Genomic DNA, 20,601 nt, shown 5'->3' on the forward strand with positions numbered 1-20,601 from the left:
GATTTTTTATCCTTATTCAGAGATGCAAGTAAAAGCAATCCTAGTCACTTGTGGGCGTTGTTTAACTCATGCTATCTTGGCTTCATTATCCAGTTGATGATACTAGCAGTATATAAATCCCTTGCTTTAATCCTTCGTAACATAACATTTCCTCACTTCTCTTCATACTGCTGGAGACAGTATGTCAATTGACAACAACATCCTGCATTTTTCCTGTAGCTCCAGCATTTTCTTTTCAAAAAAGTTGTCATTCACTTGGGTCATTTGAGACAGATAACAAAGGCGTAATAGAATTAATTGTTGATTTTTCTGAGGAAAGTGTGTCTGCTTAGGGAAGAAGGGGAAAGGAAGTGTGGATTACAAAAAGAAAAAGAAAATTCTTTGTGTCTGCTTGTGTGTTTCATCTAGTTCTGTATTTTCTGTATTAAGGACTCTTACCTGGATCTTCATGCTTTCTGCAGAAGTTTGGCTATGAGGAAAGCATTGTCCCCAAATGAGGATTCTGTCTCCCCATTGGTTTTTCTTTCAGTTTCAATTTAAACTTTAAACATGCTATCCTGAACTTATTTTAGGATTAGGTTTCAGGACATTGGATAGTTCTTTATATGTCCCAATTGCAATCTGGAGCAAAGTAGTCACTCTACTGACAAGGAGTATGTAACAATTTTCCAAAAAAGAAAGAACACAATGATCTGTGTTTTCAAAGGCTTTCATGGCTGGAATTACTGGGTTGCTGTGAGTTTTCTGGACTGTATAGCTATGTTCCAGAAGCATTCTCTTCTGATGTTTCACCCACATCTATGGCAGGCATCCTCAGAGGTTGCGAGGTCTGTTGGAAACTAGGCAAGTGGGGTTTATATATCTGTGGAATGTCCAGGGTTGGAGAAAAAACTCTTGTCTGTTTGAAGCAGGAAGCAGCCAGGCTTTAAAGCTGAAAGGCCATTCAATGCTAATCAAGGTGGCCAATTGCAACATTCACACTTGCCTCCAACAAACAAAAGTTCTTTCTCCCACCTTGGACCTTCCACAGATAGATAGATAGATAGATAGATAGATAGATAGATAGATAGATAGATAGATAGATAGATAGGCGGACCCCATTTGCCTACAAACAGACTTCACAAATTCTGACGATGCCTGCCATAGAAACGTCGGGAGAGAATGCTTCTGGAACATGGCCATAGAGCCCAGAAAACTCACAGCAACCCGGTATCATGATAACAACAAATATGTGGGAGAGTATATGATCATAGATGTGACAACTGGATATAGTAATAAACCTAATATTGAGGAGTTGGCTAATGTCTATTGGGCTAGAAATATGAGTATTGTCTGCATATGTCTGATAAATATTTACGAGAATATCTGGTCTTGCTTCTCTTCAGAGCTCTTTTTACATCCTTGAAAAATTGTGGCTTTGGAGCATATGATAATCAAATTGCATATCTGATAAGTGGTTTCGGAGAAAAGGTTAAGAGCCCCAGGTACACATCGACCATCAGCAGCTCTCCAGAGCATCAAGGTAGAGTCAAATAAGAAATAAGACCTTGTAATAATTGGAGAAGTTGTGCATCTTTTCTAACTCATAAAAAATGCAAGCATAGTGGGAGTTATGGTAATCGAAAAACAGTAGCAGTGATTTACGTAAATGGAGGAAAAGAATAAAAAGAGAGATGGAGTTAGATGGACTGGGCTCTCTCCTATAGGGTTTGCAGTTTAGGGAAGGATATTTAGAATTCTTATTCTTGGCCAGAGAGCTTTAGCCACTCAATAAATTATCAGGATTTCTTGGAATCCATGATTATATATTTCTGAAGTGTGGAAAGAGTTCTGGTTTTTATTTTTAAGTATTGGAGGTGTCATCTCATCAAGCGAATAGGATGTTTGCACTCTAAACCATTATGGCAAGACAATATATTGAGCCCTGTCAACAAGCTGCGGCTTTGCACTTCTGCCAATTTTCTTCAGAATCAGCCCTCCTGAAATTGGTTGGACTGTCTTCCGAGTAACCTAATTTGGAAGGCAGCGTTTGCGGGATGATAATTGGTTTTATGCAGATGCTTATTTTTGCAAAAAATAATGTATTAATGGATCATATGATTCCCAGCTAGACTGTCTAAGAATAATGATGTCGCATTGAAATAATTTCAGTATTTGTAATCTCCCTGGCGGGTTGTTAATTTTCTTTCTTTCTTCCTTCCAAGGATCTTTAGGGGTCACTTGGAAGTCATTTCCAGAAATTGCTTATGGCTCTGTAATGCAATTGTGCTGTCAAAAGAAAGGCAGGTGTGTTGTTATCATTCTACTAAAAAGGTTACTTAGGTATTTTAACTACTGAAAGCCTGATTTTGCTTTCTCCTTGCTGAGATCTTTGACTTTCTGCAGATCAGATTGAAATGCCTTGGTGTAAATTGTGAGTTATTGAACCTGGATTGATCACAAGAACAGATACAGCACAATACTATAACCAAAATATAACCTGGGTTGCTGTGAATTTTCTGGGCTGTATGGCCCTGTTCCAGAAGCATTATTTCCTGATGTTTCGCCCACATCTATGGCAGGCATCCTCAGAGGTTGTGAGGTCTGTTGGAGCTTTTTTCAATCTCCATGTGTCTTGGAACAGTTTCTCCCCATAGAGATGTGTTGTCAAAGGCTTTCATGGGCGGAATCACTGGGTTGCTGTGAGTTTTCTGGGCTGTATGGCCATGTTGCAAAATATAACTTATTTTTCTTTAAACATTAAGTGGTTTTGCTTAGTGAAAGCATAAAAATAATGAAATGTCTTTTTTAAAGCAAGCAAATAACCCAAATTAGATTTCCATGCCATTCGTTTGTGGAATTGGAATCTACCGTATTTTCGTCTTTGGAAAAAACATGGACAGTGGGAGTAGGAATCTGCATTGAATGAGACTTGCATTTTTTTGACCCCAATGTCTTGAGACTGAGAGCTAGGCGTAGTGAATGTCCCATATTTACACACCTTTAATTATTTTTAAAATTATTAATATCATCCATTTTTACTTTTTTGTTTTAATTCGATTTTAACAAAAATAATAATAATTGTAATGTTTAATTATATTTTAATATTTTGAAAGGTTTAAAAAAATAGTTGAGTGACACTTTGGAAGTTAAAATGGTGTCAAATTGCATTAATTCAACAGTCAAGATGCAACCAAAGAGGCTGAGAAGCCAAACTATATGTGCAAAACAGCAGGATTTTAGCTAACTCTTGTTATTACTGTGCAGAAGAAGGCAATGGTAAACCACCCCTGAGTGGCTTTTACCTCAAAAGCCCTATTATGAGAAAGCCTATGAGCATGAATATGCACGCACATGTTCTATGCATGCATAACTCCTAATTGCCCTAGTTTCTATTTCAATTCCCACTGAGGCTTTAGCTATTATTTCTTCCTTATTTTTCTTTTAAAAATGGATAGCAAAATAACATTATTTTGATACTTTACAAAGTGGGAAGCAACCACTTTGCTTCCATAACTGTTCTTTGTAACTGTCAGGTATATAGATGGTACACATATGTATGTGTATGTTTGTTATAAGTATTATAGGTATAAGTGTTTTGTTTTAACCATGTTGCCTTGAGCCACAGGGAGAGGCGATTGTTGTTGTTGTTGTTGTTGTTGTTGTTGTTGTTGTTATAAAAAGACAATTGCATAAAAATAGTGCCATCTAAAAAGGCTCTGGTGTGGAAGCAACGTGTGGGGGCTGTTGGACTCATCTGGGACCCTCTTGCTTTTAATTAAGCAACTATAACCATAAGTACAAGTTCTCATTGGGACAGGAATAGGACCTCAAAGAGTTTAAACAGAGCTGTTTCATGTGATTTAGAAAAGTCCCCTCTACCCCAAATGACTTGGCTCAGAACAAAAAACATTTGCCACTTTTGTAAAGCTGTGTTGCTTTACATCTCACTTCTCCTTAGCCCACTTCTAAAAGCAACATTTCCGCCATGCTCTACTCTGCGCTCTTCAAATATAACAACAGGAAGAGTTTATAAGGCTGTTAGGCACTTTCTGAAAGGAAATGGAACATCTCAAGTACACACAGTAGTAGCAAACCCTAAAGGCCATTTGCTGTCAAAAAGTCTTAAACACTAGATTCTACTTACAGTCCCCTATATCAGTTGTAAGAATGCCTTCCTGTTCAGCATTGCTTTGAGTAGTAACTCTGCAACATCTTGGGCTGAAATATCTGATTAATGGATTGTGATTTAGGCAGCCCAATAACCAGGATTCTCTGAGCAAAGGAAAATACATTAAAATATAAATTATAGACAATAATATATAAAATACAAAACATAGACAATATAAACAACAGATTGGAGATGGTGCATAATTTTAAAAGAACAGGAACAAAGAATAACAACACTATAGCAAGTAAAACTAAAGTAAAACCACTACCAAGGTGAAAATGTGGTAAGACATGAACTTTGGATTAGTATGAAAATGCCTGCATTAATTATAATCAATATATTAATTATAAGTACTTAATTATGTGTTTCTATGAGGTGAGAAGCTATACTGCTAGTGATAGGGTCTTGGAAGTCAGACTTTACTGGGGAGCCGGGCTAAACAGTTATGGAACAAAACTGTAGTAGTAGTAGTAGTAGTAATTATCATTATCAACAACCTTTATTTGTACCCAGCCACCATCTCCCATAGGGTCTCGGGGTGGCTGATACAGTGACACAGAAAAGTGCCATAACATGTACAATACAATAGGACAATATATCACTCAGAAAACAATAGATGAAAACTGACATATAAAATTAATAAAAGCAACCTCATTTAATTTAAATAGAGACAATAAAATATGGTCGTAGCCATAATTAAAAGATCCATACAATGGTTCCGCATCTCAACTGTAATGTAGGATAACCTTGCTGGATTTTTCAGGCAATAATGCATGTTGTAATGTAGCTAACTTGGTTAGTCCTGCACAAAAGACATCAAAGGTAAAAACAATCTAGAAGAAATCTAGAGATAGTGCTAATCCTGGGCAAGTCCATTGATGAGCCTGACTCATTCATACAGATACAGTTGAAATTGAAAAGATGGCAAATAATGATACAGTAAGTTCTCAGATTCAGAGAGGTCAAGTGGATCTGGTTTGATGAGAATAGCAGTCATACACTTCTTCATTAAAACATCACAGTTGCATTGCCAATCTAGATTGTTTCTTACCTAGGAAATTTGGGTCATCACTATTTGGAATATAGCTCCCAGAATCCCCCCTGCCAGCAGATTTTGGGAAGGCTTAACACCCCTGTGGAATTGGTTTTGCTGCCTGTGCCCCTATTCAGAAGATTTTACCTTGCAATCATTGGATTTTGAAATTTTGGCTTGTTGTGGAAATACGGATTGCTGAGAAAGCTTCAGTTGAGACACCCTTTTCCCATGATAACTCTTTCAGGACTGAATTTCCCTTCCTGGGGGTCAATTTCTCTCGCTTCCTCTTATCACCTTCTTAACTAAGTTGGATGTTTGTAACTTGGGGAGTGTCAGGATTTGTTAAGACAACATAAACAAGGCAAACAAATTTTCTAAATCCAACCATTATTTTGCAATACAGCTGATGCTGGGAAAAAGCACAGCACGCACTTTAAAAAAGGTTTCTAGCCCTTGTGGTATTGAAAGCTAGGTTTCCAAACATCTGGACAATACCTGCTGAAATCCCATAAGCTAGAGCAGTGGTTCTCAACATGTGGGTTCCCAGGTGTTTTGACTGAGCTAGAGGTAGAGGGGATGACCCACGTTACCAGCAGTCTGGGCGGAGGTGTTATTTTCAACATAGCTTCTTCTGCTTTCCCATGACTATCTGAAACCAGAACAAGTTATGCAAAATGAATTATGCAGATTAAGATATGCAAAATAAGAAAAATCACAGCAATTTTGATAGTGTTCACAGATTTAGATTCCAACTGACTCAAGGTTTTATTTTTACATGTAATCCTCTCCATGATGAAATGGCCTCCTTCTCTGCTGGGTTCACACCTAAATAAGTGGTCAGCTCCTGGTTATCTCTCTAGGCAATTGATTCCATTGCCAAACAGTTCTTACTGTCAAGAAATTCCTTCAAACCATAAGGTTTTGGGGCAGCAAAAAACAGGCCTGCCTTCTCCACTCTGTGGCAGCCCTTGAGGTATTTAAAACATGCAATCATGTCATGCCTCAGTCCTCTCTTCACCAAGCTGAACATGCCCAGCTTCTTCAACATTTCCTTGTGTTTTCTTCTACATGAATGCTTATCATTCTTGTTGCCCTTCTCTGAACCTGCTCCAACTTCAGTTTGTATCCTCACTCTGCCAATAAGGGGGGTCCAGTTTGTGAATTTTAATTTGGATTATTCATATCTCTTCTCTACTGGTCTCTCTGCTGAACAATAGAGTTTGTTTAGAGAGAAAAAATCTAACCAAAAATGCAGAGTAGTTTCCTGCACATACGCTCTCTATTTTGGTAAAGCTTCCTTTTCCTGTTTGGTTACAAGAGTCTGTGTAAACTTTCGAGTTGAACTGCTTGGCTTACTTCACGTTCTGCTTTATAACGTGGTAAACGTACAAAAAGACTACATGCTTTAGTGTTACATCGGTGCCGGATAAGCTGTTAAGACTGTATTTTCAAAAATATACGGTGAATAATTCCTGCTCTGGCAATGGGGTGAGTACAAGGATAGTATGTACAGAGTGGTATGTTGCTGTTGTGTGCCTTCAAGACTTTTCCAACTTCTGGTGACCCTTATTAGGACAACCTGTCACAGGGTTTTCTTGGCAGGATTTGTTCAGAGGAGATTTGCCTTTGCCTTCCTCTGAGGCTGAGAATGTGTACGGATTGTACATTACTAAGAATGCATGACACAGATCCACTGCAGAGCGATAACCCTGCTTTATAAAAAGGAGTTCATTTATGAAAAAAGATTGCAAAATCTGTTTGCTGTGTGTGTATGCATCTATGTATGTATTTACGAGAGAGAGAGGCAGACCAAACAAATGATCTAGACCATGGATAAAGCACATTTAGTGATCCAGATACATACCTGGTGTGATTCTGTTTTCTTTTGCATTGCCAGTCTTCAATAATTCTCAAAGAGATTCATTAGAATCTCCCAATCTCATTCACAAAATGCTGTGCAATGAATTGCATTCTGTTTATGCTTATGTTGTTTCAATAATAAAACTGTATTTTGTCGTTCCACTGTACTCTTTTTTTGCCAAGTGCCGGTGTTGGGTTGGGTTTGTAATCTTCCACAAAACTGTTAAACAACATTTCTAACTGAACCAGTTTGTGGTTTTTAATGCAAACAATCAAGGATGAAGAAACTTGCTGGTCTAGTTAATCAACTAGGTTTACAGACTTAAGAAGCGGCTTATTCACTGAGCAATGTGAAAGTTTATGAACAGACCTGATATAAAGAATACATTCACATTTCTTAAAGCAATACTTTTAAAAGAATTTTATAGGTCAGTTATAATCAACCTGCCTGTGTTGTTTAGCTGAAAATGTATTTGTGTTATAAGCTGGATTGTATGATTTAGCAGTTTTAACTAAAACAGTAGAATGTATTTCAAGGTCCTTCAACTAGTTTCTGTAAATAATGAAAAACTGTTGCATGACAGTAGCAACACGTTACTAGCACACGTTCCTTTCAGCCATTTGCTTATCTTCCCTTTGGTAGCAATACATTAAGCACCTGCCACCTTCTTGGAATTGCAGTGAGGATGAGTGAGGTTGTTGTTCACTGTGATTTCCATAAGAAAATTTCATTCATTGCTACAGCTGGAACTACTAGCTGCCATAAAGTTGTTTGGATTCCCAGCACAGGGAATTCTCCGTCATGAGATTTTGTGTTAACTGGGATTTTCCCAGGCTCACGCTTAGGCTTTTAACATTTAGATTACGAAACTGAACAGTTTGCCCTTCAGAAATAGGTCCAGAGCTTGGAAGCAGTTAATTAGGCAAAGTTACACTGGGCCCATGGAAGCCTATGGAGTTTAATTCCAAGGTACCCATGGATACCAAAATCCGTGAATGCACTAGTCCTATGATATGCAATAATAAAGTAAAGATAAAGTTTCCCCTTGACGTTAAGTCTTGTCATGTCTGACTCTGGGGGCGGTGCTAATCATTTCTAAGCCAGCACCTCCAAGGTCATGTGGCCACCATGACTGCGGTACCTATTGATCTACTCACATTTGCATGTTTTTAAACTGCTAGGTTGGCAGAAGTTGAGGCTAACAGTGGGAGCTCACCCCGCTCCTGGATTCGAACCACCAACCTTTTGGTCAGCAAGTTCAGCAGCTCAGTGGTTTAATGTGCTGCACCACTGGGGGCTCCAATATATATATATATATATATATATATATATATACACACACACACACACACACACACACACACACACACACGCACGCACGCACGCGCACGCACGCACGCACGCACACACACACACACATACATATATTGCATTATTGTACCGGTACTATGTTATTATTGTATGCAATGGCACACTAAAATAATATCCCTTATATAAATGGCAAAATCAAAGTTTGTTTCTTGGATTTTAAAAAATATTTTCAAGCCACAGATGATATAATATGTGGGTGCAGAATTTTGGATATGAAGGGTTGACTGTTGATTGTTGTTAATTTGATTGAGACTTCAAAGTCACTCTATCCTCAATAGCCCTTCTCAGGTCTTGGAGACTCAGGACTGTGCCTTTGTTGATTGAGTCTATCCACCTGGAATGTGGCATTCCTCTTCTCTTACTGCCTTCTACCTTGACAAGTATAATGATCTTTTCTAGCAAGTTAAGTCTTCTCATGATATGCCCAAAGTACAGAAGCCTCGGTAGCCTTCCATACAGCCATATAACCCAGAATATCAAGGCAGAAAATCTAACAATTTTGTTTTGAATTGGGTTATCTTAGTCCACACTGCCATATATTCCAGTTCAAAGCAGAAAATGTGGGATTTTATACAGCTGCGTGGAAGGGTCCTCAGCTAAGTCAGCTTGGCTTCTAGGGGGAATTCAGGCTTAATTTGTTCTTGGACTCATTTATTTATATTTTTGACTATCCATAGTATCTGTACATTTTTTTTCTAGGCACCACATTTTAAATGAAAATTTGACTCCTTTTGCAGTGCAACTATAATTTAGTTACTTTTGTGTTTACCGGGTTTGCCTACTAAGCTATGTTTGTACCATGGCCAGTATGCTGGCTTCTAGCATTCTGTTCTAAGATAGTTAACTATGAAAGAAACTGATTATTATGTTAATAATGGGAAAGTAAATGGTTATTTTTAAAACAATGTAACTCCGATAACTAACTGTCTTGGCAGGGGAATTGGACATGCAACTGAACAAATTACTTTTTAAATTCTTGCCAGGATCTGTGATATTTCCCTTGATATTAGTAATGTGGCCAGATTCTGCCCCAATTAAATGTGTTGTTTTTAGTGAATGTGGGGCACTGTACCTGGTAAAGCTTCGCCTGTGGTGAAAATGGCTGCAGTGGGTCTGAAGTTGATGTGTTTCCTTAAAGCAATTACTGGAGGAGTCAAAGAGTGAGTTGTATTTTGGAGGAAATCCCTTAGCAAACTATAGTACCCTCCTTTTACTTCCAGATTTTGGGCCTGGACTCCAACACAGAATCTTTCAGTTCTTATATAATTTAGAATGTGACAATTGCTTTGCCATCACAAAATAGCAAAGTAGAATCCAGAGCAGGCATGGGCAAACTTCTCCAGGTATTTTGGACTTCAACTCCCAGAAATCCCAGTCAGTTTACCAGCTATTAGGAATTGTGGGAGCTGAAGTCCAAAACACCTGGAGGATCGAAGTTTGCCCATGCTTGATCCAGAGTGACTCAGACCCTTTCTACACTGCCCTATATCTCAGATGATACGTTTTAAACTGGATTATATGAGTCTCCACTGCCAGATAATCTGGAACAGGCAGATACTCTAGGATCTGATCCTGGGATATAGGAGCGCTGTGGAATGGGCCTCAATAGATAGCAGAATCAGGGAAGTTTTGAGTACTCCTTCCTTAATTTTTTGAATATTGGCAATGAATGTTTGTGTTTTCTGATCCAGAAATGGTTACAGATCTAAAATATAGTGCAGCACATGCACACCTTTGTTTTCTTAATCTTTAAACCTTTCAGTGAAAGCTTGATAAAAAATTTATCAGGACTATAGTTCTTTGAAACCATTAAGTAATTTTCCCAGACTTTGGCGAACAAGAAGGTCATTTCAAAAAACATTTTGGTAACTTCTGGTAATTGCTTTTCAACTATCCATAATGTCTATACAACTCTATAGATTCCAGGATCCCGTCAGCTCTACTTTTGAAGGAAATTGCTCAATTGCTGCCAGTGAAGAGTGATTCATTTGTAGTCTGGTCTTTGCCGAACCATCTCTGTAGTGGCCACCCTGGATCAGTTTGTTTATGCCAACACTTCAATGCATCCAGCTGAAAACTTAGTATTGCAGGGCTGATGCACCACTCCCAACAGCAGAATCCCAATAATTGATGTACAAATGGAGATACAATCGCAATCCAAAGATTTCCCAAGCTTCCTGAGGTCTGGGTACTTCATTAATACTGCTTTAATTAGATTGGATCTAGTGTAGCCACATCTCTCAGTTGTCAACCATGCATAGTTTAAATCTTTTGGAATCCATTAATTTCTCTGATCTGGAATACATATGAACATGGAGGAGTACACTAGTTTGACACTACATTAAACTACCACTCCTATGATTCCACAGCATTGACCAATGGCAATGCTGTGGAATCATAGAGGTTGTAGTTTTACAAGTTCTTTAGCTTCTCTGCCAAATATAGTAGTGTCATGCCTCAACAAACTGCAACTCGCATGATTCCATAGCATGTTAGAAAGTGGTGTTAAGCTGCATTAATTCTACAGTGTACATGTACCCAAAGATTGTAGTCTTTTGCAATTATCTGTGTTATGGGTTTGGCTTTTTAAAACAATTTAAGTTTGCAGTGGTAACCAATATCATTCCCCTTTCAAATGTTACATACTTTGTTTCATATGCTTCCTGGTTGGTAATTCTGCTGTGCTAGATGTGGCAATATAATTCAGTTTGAGTGACACTTAGAATGTTTTTGTCTCTCTGGTGTCAGCCATGGCTAGGAATATCCTTTAAAGCAGGGCCATTAGGAATTGTGGGAGTTGAAGTCCAAAATATCTGGAGTTTGCCCATGCCTGCTTTAAAACATTAATACTAGCTATATTCTGGGTTTTCTCCCAGGAGAGGTAAGACATGAGTGCTCTGGCAAACTCTCAATGTGACTGCTGTAGTGTTTTATGTGTGGCCCTTGAAAACAGTTTGGTAACTTCATTGTGGCAGCTTGTAGGGTGCAAACTGTAGAGATCATGTGGCACCTAGTGTTCAAAGTTGCCCTGGTTTCTTGTTTGTTTTCAAAATCCTGCTTTTGATCTTTAGCACATAACAGCATGCTTTTATACATTTCACCTCAGAGCTTTTACAGAGATTACTGAAGCACACTCTTGGTAAGTGGCTACAAGACTAGAATCTAAACAGCCTATGCTACAGATTGAATGGTGTACATTTCTTTAAATCCCCCAATAGTATTTCAGTAGTTCACCACTAATTGAGTTAAGCCTTTTTGCAGACTGCAGTCTTTCCGTCTGCTTTGAAAGTTTTAAAGTTATATAAGGAAAGAAAAAAGGCCCAGTTTTTATGTACAACAAAACAAAACAGAGGAAAGTAATACAAGAAAACAATTTATTTTTTATTTCAAGTTTTAAATCTTTTTCAACTCATTGGATGATGATGAGGTGGTGGAAAATTTTATTACTCATCTCTCTTTGGATAACCTTGGGCAAGTCACAGACTCTCAGCCTCAGATGAAGGCAGTGACAAAGACTCTCTGGATAAATGTTGCCAAAAAAAAAGTCTGATAGGTTTTCTTTGAGCTAAGTTGTAAATGACTTGAAGGCACAAAACAGCACAAATTGTTACTACCTTCAGATATGTGTGCACTTCATATATAGCGCTTGTGGTCTCATAGTACTGTGTCACTAATACACCACAATGAGTACAGCAGGACAACCACATATCTTATGCAGTATCATTTCTCACGCATTAAAAAAACCCACTGCTAGGTTTATATCGCCCTAACTAGACATTTTTGTTCCCATTTGAAAGGATAAGCTGATTTCCATATATTTGGCAACATCTTCTATATCTCCAAACTACATTATTATCTTGTTCACAATATCCATAAACAACAGAAACCCTTGTTAAGCAGACTATGGCATCTGTGCCAAACAGTGGTGAAAGAGATCATATTGGCAAAGTTTTGTGTTGATTGCAGGATATCCTGGTGTTTTATGAGGTTCTGTGATGCAGTTCCCTCTTTCAGAAATAGATGATTAAAACCATAGTCTCATTTTAAGAGATTTATTTATTTCGTGTCAAAAGCATTGTGGAAAGAGCCTCCTCGAAGATTGAGTAAATTCAGTTGGGTGTCCCCTGGGCAACGTTTCTTGTAAGTGGCCAATCTTTCCACCCCAAAAGCATTGGATGAATGGATTTTAAGAGAGAATAATAATTTAATTATTTATTACCTGCCTCTCCACCCGGCTCAAGGCTGGGCACAACACCTAATATGTTTGAAACTCAAGGTGTAGAACTAAAGCAACTTGACACCATTTTAACTGCCATGGCTCAATACTGTGGAAACCTGGGAGTTGTAGTTTGGTGAGGCCTCATCACTCTTTGTCGAAGATCTTGTAAAACTACAAATTCCATAGGGGAGGTTGACCATTGAGTCACACTGGAGGATCTAAGGATTTTTTTTGTGCGGTGGTATAAAAAATAGAATTTTAAAAAACACTTTCTGGGGGTTCTACGTCCCCAGCCCCCATGATAGTAGAAGGCCTGTAACATATGTATGTATGTTATGTATGCATGCATGTATCTATTTATTTATTGGATTTATATCCTTCCTTTCTCCCAAAACAGGATTCAGCATAATGATTAGTAATGTTGCATCTCAGCAGATAGTAAGTTATGGCTAAAACCAGTGAATTAAATATAGCAAATAATGGGTTGTTTAGCATCTATCTGACAGGAAGGGAAGGTGAGAAAGAAGGAGGGAGGGAGAGAGAGAGAGAGAGAGAGAGAGGAAGGAAGGAAGGAAGGAAGGAAGGAAGGAAGGAAGGAACTGATGAAAGGAACTGATGGAAGGGAAGGTTGAGTTGGGTTGGGTAACTCTAGCTACTTAGTAGGAGTGAAGTCCATCTGTGGGGAACGTCTTCTGCAATGGCTTGATGAACGAAAGCCATATAGTGTGCTTCTACAGCTGTGGTTTATTTCATGCCTGATGTGAGACTTATATTTGTTGCCCAAATCGGCAGCCTGATTTCCCCTTCTCCTTCCTCCCCCTGTTCCAGTGTCAAGGAATACAAGAATATATGGCCTTATGTCATCCTGCTCTGGTTTTCCCTGCCCCTTCTCAGCTTCTTTGGGGGCAGCCAGGAAATCCAGAGTTTAATGGTGTGACATGGCATTTCACGAAGGCAGACATCCCTGGAGAGAAGGAGGGCACAAGCTGCTGTTTTAGGCAACACTCCCACTTTTTTGCCATAGTGTCTCTTTCTGTCCTCAGCAGAGATTGGGCTGGGTGACATCCAGGATGATCCTACCCGAAGTGTTTCCATGTGTTTTCAGAGACTGCCTCTTATTTTACAGTAACGCCAAAAAGAAAAGAAAGGAAAAGAAAGATTAATTCCAGTGCTCTTCATTAATCACTCCGTATACTACAGTGTCTCTTTTGTTAGCTTGCTGTGCTTGGGATTGTTCCAGTGCAACACGCTTCATTGCTTTTTCTCGTAGGCAGCAATTGTTTTTGCCCATTTTGTGAGTCTGGCCATACTGAAATGGGAGCCTGTGCCTAAAAGGAATTTGTTTTGCTTTCCCCTTCTTCTGGTTCCTGAACCAAAACACTTGTTTACGCTCCCCCTTCAACTTAAGAGTTCGTGTATGTCCATAGTTCGGTGGGATAGATTTCTTTCCACTCTCACTTATATTGGGAAAAAATGAATATGCGTTTGTATTAACTTGTCCCCCTCTTTTCCTGCCTGAAAGAGGTCTTTATTAATTCATATTAAAACAATATTAATACAAGAAGGGAATTGGAAACTGACTTTGAAAAGATCCCTTTTTTGTATAAAATGTCCAAGCACTCTCTCGCCATATATCAAATTTGTTCCTATGCCCCTTGGACGCAAATGGGGGCTATTTGGAGTCATAATATTATTTTTTTTACAAAATGAAGTGGTCAAGAGGTGAGGAGATCCTATTTTTATGGAATGTAGAGTGCTAATACAGATTTCCAGTGTGTGTTCTAAATGATAGACAATTCAACAAAAAGTCTGACTGGAAGGACAGTTGTAAAAATAGAACCATTGATCAGTTGAATGGAGTACAAACTTTCAATTTGGTTCATGAATCTGGGCTCAGCTCTAAGCCGAGGGAAAGCTCTGCCAGCTCTGTTTGTCTAATTTTTTGACCTGATTCAGGCATTGAAGTCTGTGCAATCCCTGGGTCAGGTCAAAAAATTAGACTATTCAAGTTCAAATGCTATACAGAGCTGTGCTTAGAACACTAGAATGCACTTATTTCCTTTTCCAAAAAAGTTATTTAAAAAGAGGTTATCAGCACAGTCTGTTGCATTATTAGTAGGGCAGCTTATCATGTAACGGTCTGTTGCAGATTAAGTGAATCATTGGTTCTGTCTCACTGTGGTTTTTTGAATTTAAACATGAAAAGGACATGTTTTTGAATTATATGATTTGGATTATAGACTTGGCACATTTTAAAGCTGCTGAAAAGTTGGGGAGAGAAAGAATTTTTCAGGATTGCCTATACAAATCAGGACAAATAAACATCCCTTATCTGGAATTCCGAATTCCAAAATACTTGACAAGCCAAAGTTGGCTGGATGAGATAGTGACAGACACCCTTGCTTCCTGATTACTCCCTTTATAGAAACTTTTCATGTGCAAATTTATTAAAAATATTGTGTATGACTTGGGTACGTATGCCAACAAAAAAACCCAAAAGTCAAAATACGTCTGCTTTCAAGCATTTCAGATAAAGGATACCCTCCCTGTACCCTCCCTTTTAACTCTAAGTCTGGAATCCTTCTCGGTTAAATTCTTGGTTCATGCTGCCACCTCTGTTTTCTGCTGCATAAACCAACAATTTTACTGAGAAGGAAATGGTGGCTTTAGCTCTTAGACTGTGAAAAATGCCTAGCCACATGTGTGTGGCCTGTGGAGTGACGGTCTCCTGTGGGTTGCACTGCAGAAAGCTGCATTAGGAAGATAACACATACATGCATATATGATCAAACACACTCTGGTGCTTCCACTTCATGAAGGATTTGAGATCCTTTTCCTTTGTAGGGCAAATTAAGGCACTGCTTTGTAAAATCATGTTCCTCAGATTAGGAACCTTTATGAACCTTCCAGAATATTTACAAATGAATCCAATTTTGTTGTGTGTTTTCCGGGCTATATGGCCATGTTCCAGAAGTATTCTCTCCTGAGAATACTTCTGGAACATGGCCATACAGCCCGGGAAATACACAAAAATCCTGTGATTCTGGCCATGAAAGCCTTCAACAACACATTGAATCCAGTTTGGTATCATTTCTCCTGATATTTTCACTGCAAGCATGAAAAAGCCTAAGTAGTTTTGGTCAACAGAACCAGAAAGGTGTCATAGGGCCCATCCAGACAGGCCCATATCCCGGGAGCTATCTTGGTTTTACCAGAGGCATCCAGTTGCTCCGCATTTCCGTGGTGAAGATTGGCTAATATGACGAGGCACTAAGACAGTCAACATGGTTTAGTGACTTGAGTATTTATTAGACTTTGATTCTGAAGACCAGGGTTTGGCCAGGTGACTTTGGACAAGTTAAACTCTCTCAGCCTCAGAAGAAGGCAAAAGAACACATCTCTGAACAAAACTTGCCAAAAAACGCATGGGATAGGATTGCCTTTGAGTCATCACGGGTTGCATAGGTTTCTCAAAGCACAGAGGAACAAATTCAATCTCATTTGTTTTTCTTCAGTATCCTCTTGCCTTGGGAAAGGGTTGCAGCGGGGAAGGTTTTCATTTTCTGCTGAAAATTGCCTCTTGGGTGTTTAATTTACCCTCTTTCATAGTCATAGATCTGCATCCACAGCACTTAAGTTTGACTCCGAGTTCAAACAGTGGTGCACCATTATAATGATTTAAGAAAAGATTTGCAAAGTAATTGTTTTTTCTTTCAGTTTGAAAAAAAAAAAAAACAGGATGGAAGGGCTTTCCCCCAAAGCTAATGTTTAGGAGACTAGCTGAGAATTACTTGTCCTGGTTGACTTTTGATGTCCCAGCCCACGCACTAATGTGAAATGATTTTATTTTAATGGCACATTTAATGTGTTTAAATTGATTTGTATTACCACTTTGTATTGTTCATTTAAATGAAGCTTAATGGAATGCTGGAAAATGCCATTTTTCATACTTTTCATACTCTTGGTAACTATCCCATTTTACATACTGCTTTGAATAGAGGGGTTTTTTTTCAGCATGGAATTCAGTAAAGCATATTTCCAACCAGAGAAATCTTTCTTCGTTTGTTAGACTTCATATATTTTATTTTTTGAATGACATGTTCTGAGCAACCATAGCTGGTAGTTATGCATGATGATTTATAACATTAAACTGCTGCCTTTGACATTACTAAGGACCATTCCTAGGAATTATGTTTCGGCCCCAAAATCTCTGGATTTAAGATGATTCTGACCTCGCATTTGTGACCCACAATATCATCACAATATCCCTATGAAGAAAAACATAGGTGTGCCCCTTCCTCTTGTGCAGATGCATGGCTGATGCACATTTGAGTCCCATTTATGCTAAAATATTCTTTTGATTTTTCACCTCCAGGGGAATTTTTTGCAGCAAGACAACAGTTGGGGAAAACTGTCTTTTTTTAAAAGTTGCTATCTTAAGTGTATTTGCATAATAATAATAATAATAATATTTTATTTCTTACCCACCTCTACTCAAGGCGACTTACAACATAGTTAAAATACATAATATTTGTAAACGTTATATAAAATACACGTATTAAAATGTGTTTCTATAAAAGACATATTTAAACTTATTTCTATAAAATACGTATCAAAATACACAAAACAAAGTTTAAAACACAGGACACTTAAAATTCATGATTAAAACTGGCTGGATAGGCCTGCTGGAAGTGATAGGTCTTCAGATAGGTTTTAAATTCCAGCAGGTCGTTTCATAGTCTGGGGCGTCCAATGAAAAGGTGTCTAGTTCTACAACTCAAGAGAGGTATTGACAAATGAATGGGTCCAGAGAAGGACAACTGAACTGTTTAAAGGTCTGGAAACCAAACCCTATAAGGAGCGGTTTAGGAAACTGGTATGTTTCGCTTGGAGAAAAGAAGGCTGAGAGGGGACAAGATAAGTATGTTTAAATATTTGGCAGGATGTCACATTGAGAAAGGGGGCAAGCTTGTTTTCTGTTCCTCAAGAGATTAGAACATAGAGCAGTAGATTCAAATTGCAGGAAGAGATTCCACCAAAACATTAGGAAGAACTTACTGGTGTAACAGCAAGAGCTGTTTGGCAATGGAATACTCTGCTTCAGAGTGTGGTGGCATCTCCTTCTTGGGATTTTTTAAGCAGAAACTGGATGGCCATCTTTCGAGGGTGCTTTGATTGTGTGTTCCTGTGTGGCAGGAGGTTGGACTGGATAGCTCTTGTGGTCTCTTCCATCTCTATGATTCTATGAGTATTGTATGCACTGTTTAGCTGTAATTCACTGTCTAGAGATGCCAGTGATCGGTTTGGAGCTCTTTGCAGGGAAACAGCGTGCTCCACTATAGTATCCACTGAGATCCTTCCAGCTTTCACAGTCTGGAACAGAGCTTGGAATTGGTGTCATCAGAGCTAACTGTTATCATTGTTATTGTGTACCTTCAAGTCATTTCCAACCCTAAAATTATCCTGTCATGATTTTTTCTGAGGCTAAAAGTGTGTGACTTGCCTAAGGTCATGCAGTGCAGGCATTTTAATCCTGTTCTCCAGAGTTATAGTCCACCATTGAAATCACTGTGTCACACTGTCCCATTGCTAACACAGTAATGAAAAGTAAAAAATTCATTAATGTTCATTCATTAGGTTAATAATTAGTAATACATTAGTATTCCATTTTAAATATGTTTTAAAAGAATATATTTAAGAAGTAAGAGTTGCAGGATTTTTTAAAAATTAAAAAAACCCCTCAAGTTAGTCTCTAAGAGAAAAAATTACATTAGTGTAAAAATATGAATCATTACTCAGCCCGCTAATGTCATCATCATTATAACAATTAACATCATGACTTGTTCAGTATTGTTAAAATGAGTTACAAGTAGCAAACTAATTTTAAGCATTAATTTGCTCCAGGAATTGCCTTGGAATATCATACAATAAAAAATGAAACTGCTGTACTCATTCATTGGACTATTCTGTGCTGATTTTGCATCAGTCTGCGACCATTTTGAAAATGCATGCATCTGCAGTAGAAATATACTTTTTCACAAAACATGCATTTCTGTATACATTTTACTCTAAATTGACATTTTAGTGCTTTTGCAGGCCAAGAACTACGCAGAATTGACCCTTGTTTCCACAGAACTGGTGCCAATTGTCTCAGGTGTCCACTTCTGACAATATATGTCATCTCTAGTCATTTTTTAGGTCTTCCAGCATGATTCTATTGTATTCTTGGGCCACACATTCCTCATTTCAATAGGTTTCATTATTATCTGCAGTTTCACATATCCACGTGAAGTCTGGGAATGTATCCTCCATGGATACATAGATCATTATTTAAAAATTCAGGAATGTTTTGGAAGATAACAACATTCTATTTGTGGGATTCTTTGAATTCTGTGTCAGGTTGGTGGAAAATGCTGAACAGATTATAAAATATTTGACACATATCTTTCCCTCATTGCCTTACCATTTATGATTTTTTTCTCCTCTCTCTTTTTCAGTGAACAGAGTATTTGCCAAGCCCGGGCGTCAGTTATGGTCTATGACGATACCAGTAAGAAATGGGTGCCTATAAAGCCCGGCCAACAAGGCTTCAGCCGAATCAATATTTACCACAACACTGCCAGTAACACGTTTAGAGTAGTTGGAGTTAAACTTCAGGATCAGCAAGTGAGTAATTTGTGACTTTCTCTATTTTCCCTCCTCTATGCTTACATTCTGTGATCAAAATACATTAGGAATAGGGACAGGGGCCCTTTTCTCTTTCCCAAGTTGCCTATACCCCTCCTTTCCTGTTAAGCACCCTAAATTTGGCGAAGATGGAAAAATTAAATCAGTTGCTATTCCAGAAACTCCCAAAAGGATGAAGGAAATACATATTCAGTTAAAGAGTTCTGCCTCCTTCTCTTTCCGTTTTCAAATTTCTAATATTGCAGTGACTTAAGCTTCAATTAAGCATTTAGACATATAGGTTAAATATCCATAGAAAAGGGGCAGATTATATGAACACAACAAACCTAAGAATTCTAGGTTTGAATGATTTTCAGGATATCACTCTCTGCAATGCTGGAAATTTGAGGACTGCAGGAATATATCATGAGTTGAATTGAATTCTTATGGAGACCAATGCCTTATTTTTCCTCCCTGTAGTTACCTGAGAGCAACAAATTAGTTTATCCCCCTCCCAAAAAAAATGCATCAAGGTTCTTAATTTCATTCCCAACCAAGTTTTTAGACAATAACCCTTCTTTGGGACTGAATTTGGGTCCCTTTGTACACAAAACAATTTCCCCATTGGTGAGCTACAGTACATTCCTTCCTGTTTTTCATTTAATATATCTATATGTTTTGCTGAATGAACTCCACATCCAAGCTGTATGCAGTCGCTGAGATATAAGGTGAAGCTCCAGTGCATTAAGAGAGAACTATGGAGCCATGTTGGTCTATGGAGCCCCATATCATTGGGCTATTGGAAGACTCCAGTGACCTACTCCAAAGTTTATTAACCATTTGTGATCCTCCTAACTCAGTGGTTCCCAACCTTTGGGCCTCCAGGTGTTTTGGACTTCAGCTCCCACCGTTCCTAACAGCTGATAAACTGGCTGGGATTTCTAGGAGTTGAAGTCCAAAACACCTGGAGGCCCAAAGGTTGGGAACCACTGTCCTAACTGAATGTGGGAGTCATGAAAGATTTGTGTAGCTTGCCACCTTGTGGCAGTTTTAGATGTTTACATGAATTTGTTAGCCACCACATGCAGCAAATGTTTCAGCTGTTCTTCATAAAAAAGAGAAAATGAGCCTGCCTTTTTAGAAAGCATTGATTTTTCTTGATGGTTCTATTTTCAGTTTCAGAAATATTTACCTTTACATTTTCATTCAAGAAACTAAGTTGGGCTCATAAGCCATACTCAGTAGAAATTTTAAAAAAATCAGTAATTAAAAGTTCAAGAAGAATTTGCAAGAAATCT

The 20,601-nt window shown here is 38.3% G+C and overlaps 1 protein-coding gene across 7 annotated transcripts in view; it reads left to right on the forward strand.

Annotated features, from left to right (window-relative positions):
- Positions 1-20,601, forward strand: part of evl (Enah/Vasp-like) — a 176,129-nt gene that overhangs the window by 81,321 nt on the left and 74,207 nt on the right. For 6 of the 7 annotated variants that reach the window (XM_008116937.3, XM_008116936.3, XM_008116941.3 and 3 more), the window contains exon 2: positions 19,135-19,303. In XM_008116937.3, coding sequence (XP_008115144.2) covers positions 19,135-19,303 — 169 coding nt within the window. Of the gene's footprint in view, positions 1-6,519; positions 6,675-19,134; positions 19,304-20,601 lie in introns of those variants that run through there. The other variant, XM_008116938.3, reaches the window with a different exon arrangement.

Source organism: Anolis carolinensis, chromosome 1 (genome assembly GCF_035594765.1).
Source record: "Anolis carolinensis isolate JA03-04 chromosome 1, rAnoCar3.1.pri, whole genome shotgun sequence".
Taxonomy (NCBI): Eukaryota; Metazoa; Chordata; class Lepidosauria; order Squamata; family Dactyloidae; genus Anolis; species Anolis carolinensis.